The 5,037-nt window shown below is 42.7% G+C and overlaps 1 protein-coding gene across 1 annotated transcript; it reads left to right on the top strand.

Annotated features, from left to right (window-relative positions):
• The first annotated feature begins 2,810 nt into the window (after nucleotides 1-2,810).
• LOC140125762 (beta-1,3-galactosyltransferase 2-like) lies at nucleotides 2,811-3,827 on the top strand. Its single transcript, XM_072144633.1, has one exon. It carries the CDS (start codon nucleotides 2,811-2,813, stop codon nucleotides 3,825-3,827), a length of 1,017 nt encoding a protein of 338 aa, XP_072000734.1.
• The last annotated feature ends 1,210 nt before the right edge of the window (nucleotides 3,828-5,037 follow it).

Below are 5,037 nucleotides of genomic sequence, written 5' to 3'. Positions count from 1 at the left end.
AGAGGCGGTCTTCCAATCGTCAGCCCTGTGGATACGGATGATGTTGTGGGCCCCATAAATATCTGGTTTGGAGAAGACTTTATGTCCACATAGGCGATCAAACAACTCAGTGATCAAAGGAAAAGGAAAGCGGTTCTTAATGGTGACCTTGTTAAGACCGCGGTAGTCGATACATGGATAAAGTGACCCATCCTTTTTGGTCACAATGAAGAAGCCTGCACCAGTTGGAGAAGAGGATTTACGTATGAACCACCTCTGCTGTTCTCTTTAATGTAGTCTGACATGGCTGCTGTCCCTGTGACATCATCTATTGTCAGTAATGATGTAATGATGGGTCAGTGTTATCTATATAGAGGTCTTTGTACTGGGGGAGGAGATAAGCTGTGACATCATCTATTGTCAGTAGTGATGTAATGATGGGTCAGTGTTATCTATATAAAGGTCATTGTTCAGGGAGGGGGAGGAGATAAGCTGTGACATCATCTATTGTCAGTAGTGATGTAATGATGGGTCAGTGTTATCTATATAGAGGTCATTGTACAGGGAGGGGGAGGAGATAAGCTGTGACATCATCTATTGTCAGTAGTGATGTAATGATGGGTCAGTGTTATCTATATAGAGGTCATTGTACAGGGAGGGGGAGGAGATAAGCTGTGACATCTATTGTCAGTAGTGATGTAATGATGGGTCAGTGTTATCTATATAGAGGACATTGTACAGGGAGGGGGAGGAGATAAGCTGTGACATCATCTATTGTCAGTAGTGATGTAATGATGGGTCAGAGTTATCTATATAGAGGACATTGTACAGGGAGGGGGAGGAGATAAGCTGTGACATCTATTGTCAGTAGTGATGTAATGATGGGTCAGTGTTATCTATATAGAGGACATTGTACAGGGAGGGGGAGGAGATAAGCTGTGACATCATCTATTGTCAGTAGTGATGTAATGATGGGTCAGTGTTATCTATATAGAAGTCATTGTACAGGGAGGGGGAGGAGATAAGCTGTGACATCATCTATTGTCAGTAGTGATGTAATGATGGGTCAGTGTTATCTATATAGAGGAGATTGTACAGGGAGGGGGAGGAGATAAGCTGTGACATCATCTATTGTCAGTAGTGATGTAATCATGGCTCAGTGTTATCTACATAGAGGTCATTGTACAGGGAGGGGGAGGAGATAAGCTGTGACATCATCTATTGTCAGTAGTGATGTAATGATGGGTCAGTGTTATCTATATAGAGGTCATTATACAGGGAGGAGGAGGAGATAAGCTGTGACATCATCTATTGTCAGTAGTGATGTAATGATGGGTCAGTGTTATCTACATAGAGGAGATTGTACAGGGAGGGGGAGGAGATAAGCTGGGACATCATCTATTGTCAGTAGTAATGTAATGATGGGTCAGTGATATCTATATAGAGGTCATTGTACAGGGAGGAGGAGGGGATAAGCTGTGACATCATCTATTGTCAGTAGTGATGTGATGATGGGTCAGTGTTATCTATATAGAGGTCATTGTACAGGGAGGAGGAGGAGATAAGCTGTGACATCATCTATTGTCAGTAGTGATGTAATGATGGGTCAGTGTTATCTATATAGAGGTCATTGTACAGGGAGGGGGAGGAGATAAGCTGTGACATCATCTATTGTCAGTAGTGATGTAATGATGGGTCAGTGTTATCTATATAGAGGTCATTGTACAGGGAGGAGGAGGAGATAAGCTGTGACATTATCTATTGTCAGTAGTGATGTAATGATGGGTCAGTGTTATCTATATAGAGGTCATTGTACAGGCAGGAGGAGGAGATAAACTGTGACATCATCTATTGTCAGTAGTGATGTAATGATGGGTCAGTGTTATCTATATAGAGGTCATTGTACAGGGAGGGGGGGGAGATAAGCTGTGACATCATCTATTGTCAGTAGAGATGTAATGATGGGTCAGTGTTATCTATATAGAGGTCATTGTACAGGGAGGGGGGGGAGATAAGCTGTGACATCATCTATTGTCAGTAGAGATGTAATGATGGGTCAGTGTTATCTATATAGAGGTCATTGTACAGGGAGGGGGAGGAGATAAGCTGTGACATCATCTATTGTCAGTAGTGATGTAATGATGGGTCAGTGTTATCTATATAGAGGTCATTGTACAGGCAGGAGGAGGAGATAAACTGTGACATCATCTATTGTCAGTAGTGATGTAATGATGGGTCAGTGTTATCTATATAGAGGTCATTGTACAGGGAGGGGGGGGAGATAAGCTGTGACATCATCTATTGTCAGTAGTGATGTAATGATGGGTCAGTGTTATCTATATAGAGGTCATTGTACAGGGAGGGGGAGGAGATAAGCTGTGACATCATCTATTGTCAGTAGTGATGTAATGATGGGTCAGTGTTATCTATATAGAGGTCATTGTACAGGGAGGGGGGGGAGATAAGCTGTGACATCATCTATTGTCAGTAGTGATGTAATGATGGGTCAGTGTTATCTACATAGAGGTCATTGTACAGGGAGGGGGAGGAGATAAGCTGTGACATCATTTATTATTAGTAGTGATGTAATGATGGGTCAGTGTTATCTATACAGATGTCATAGGTTCTTCATTCCGGGTTATTTGGTTTAACCTTACTATGGGCTTCGTGCTTCTGTTGTTATATGAAGGGTGACTCTTGCTTGCTGTGTCTTTCCTTGATGGTTCTTACTATATGTCACTTTGCCATCTGACTTGTTACCTGATTTATTACTTATTATGTTTCATAATCTTTACAGAAGTCTAGACAAGGACCTGATTTTCCAGGACAACATGAAAGTCCGAATCTGCTCAGGAAAATTGTGCATCTTACTTCTCACGGTTGCAATGTTTTTGTCTGAATACCTATTTAAAGAAAAAAATACAGTCCAACCTCTCAACAAGTGGCTTCAAGAACTTGTAAAATTACAGAAGAAACAACCTGTAAATAATTTGACTTACCCAGCTTTCCAGCACCCCCTGGCCCCCCCTTACCCATTTCCTTATACGTTCCTCATTAGCCAACCAGACAAGTGTAAGAATCGGAAACCTTTTCTTGTTCTAATGGTTTTCGTAAAAAGCCACGATGAAGAGTCTAGACAAACCATTCGGGAGACATGGGGTAACGTTAGTCTATATGATGTGGATGTGGTTAGGATATTTCTGGTGGGTCTACCCCAGGTTACTCCTGATAAGAACCAATTGTTGTTGGAGGAAGAAAGTAGGACTTTTGGGGACATCATTCAACAAGACTTCATGGACACCTATTACAACTTGACCCTGAAAACCTTGATGGGACTGGAATGGGTGACCAAATTCTGTCCCTCTACTAGCTACGTCATGAAGGTAGACAGTGACGTGTTTCTAAATGTAGACTACTTGGTCCATCAACTTCTTCATCCGGATTTACCTGTACGTGAAAATTACTTCACTGGAGACATAAAGGCCAACACAGGACCAATGAGAAGCAGAAAATATAAGTGGTATGTACCTAGGGAGATCTATCCAAATGACACCTACCCACCCTACTGCTCTGGACTTGGATATGTCTTATCGGTGGATATGGCACAAAAAATCTATGATGTAGCGCAAGAAATTCGGGTCATCCCCATTGAAGATGCTTTTATGGGAATTTGTTTGTATGAGCTCCATATCCCACCAACAATCCCCCCAGGAGGTTTATTTAACATGCACAGGCTTGAATATGACCTCTGCAAATTTCAAAAAGTTGTCATAGTGAACCGTTATGCTGGAAAGGTGCTAAGAAATGTATGGGAAGACTTTTCGGCTAACAAAACTCACATGTGTTAGGAAAATTGGATAATTTTTATGATTGGAGAAAGTATGTTTTTAGAAAACTTCCTTAATGAAAAGACTTTTTTTTAGAAAATTAATAATTACGTGGTCCCACATGAGTCCATTAAAGGCGCCGCCTGCTCCTTGTACATTTTCCCTTAATTTCTAGGAATTTTGGGATGTCTGAAACCAACTAGCTCTAAAGTTTTAGTTTTCTTTCTCATTGCCTCATGAGAGGAGACCGGATCACTGTGATTTATGCTGGAATTAAATGGAATATTCTTATAATATTTGTTGTCTCTCTGTTGTCTAGACGTCTCATGGACCTATCACCATATCATTCCATGTAAAAAGGGGTTGTGCCTCCGAGTAATGTTTTATATCTCTCAAATCTCGTCCATGAACCAGTCAGGAGCTAGTGACAACCTGCACATGCGCCCATTGGAAAAGGTCCCCTCACAGTGCCCGTCCCTCATTACTTGGTTTGTTATTTAGGAAACCCCTTTAAATTCAATGTTCTCTTTAATTTGAATCTACATTTTATGTTTCCTACAAAAGGTGAGCTGAGACTTTAGACCAGTAGTCTGCTCAATCTGTGGGTCCAACCCCTTTGAGGATAGAATGACATTTGCGACATATTTCCGACTGAGACCATTGGAAATATGTGTTTTCCAATTGTCTTAGGAAGCAAAACACCACATTGTAGAGAGCCGGCTCCCATGTGTGGCAGTGGAACACGGGAGCTTTCAGATCCCCTGCTTCGCTGCTCTCCATCTATCATATGGAACGTGAATGGATGCAGCAAAGGTTGTAGAGGCCTAAGGCCAGAGGTGCCCCATTGTAGTCAGACACATGGGGGGTCATTTACTAAGGGCCCGATTCGCGTTTTCCCGATGTGTTACCCGAATATTTCTGATTTGCGCCGATTTTCCCTGTATTGCCCCGGGATTTTGGCGCACGCGATCGGTTTGTGGCACATCGGCGCTGGCATGCACGCAACGGAAATCGGGTGGCGTGGCCGAACGGTAACCCGACAGATTCGGAAAAACCGCCGCATTTAAAAAAAAAAAAATTGGTCGCACGGGCCATACTCACATGCACCACGATGAAGACGATGAACTCCGGGGCACATCGGCGGACTTCGGCGCAGCAGCGCCACCTGGTGGACATCGGGCGCAGGACCTTATGAATCGCCGGAAGACCCAAACGCTCGTCAAAGAAGCCG

Source organism: Engystomops pustulosus, chromosome 4 (genome assembly GCF_040894005.1).
Source record: "Engystomops pustulosus chromosome 4, aEngPut4.maternal, whole genome shotgun sequence".
Classification (NCBI taxonomy): domain Eukaryota; kingdom Metazoa; phylum Chordata; class Amphibia; order Anura; family Leptodactylidae; genus Engystomops; species Engystomops pustulosus.
Note: the sequence above shows the minus strand (reverse complement) of the source record. Positions and strands in the feature narration are given on the sequence as shown.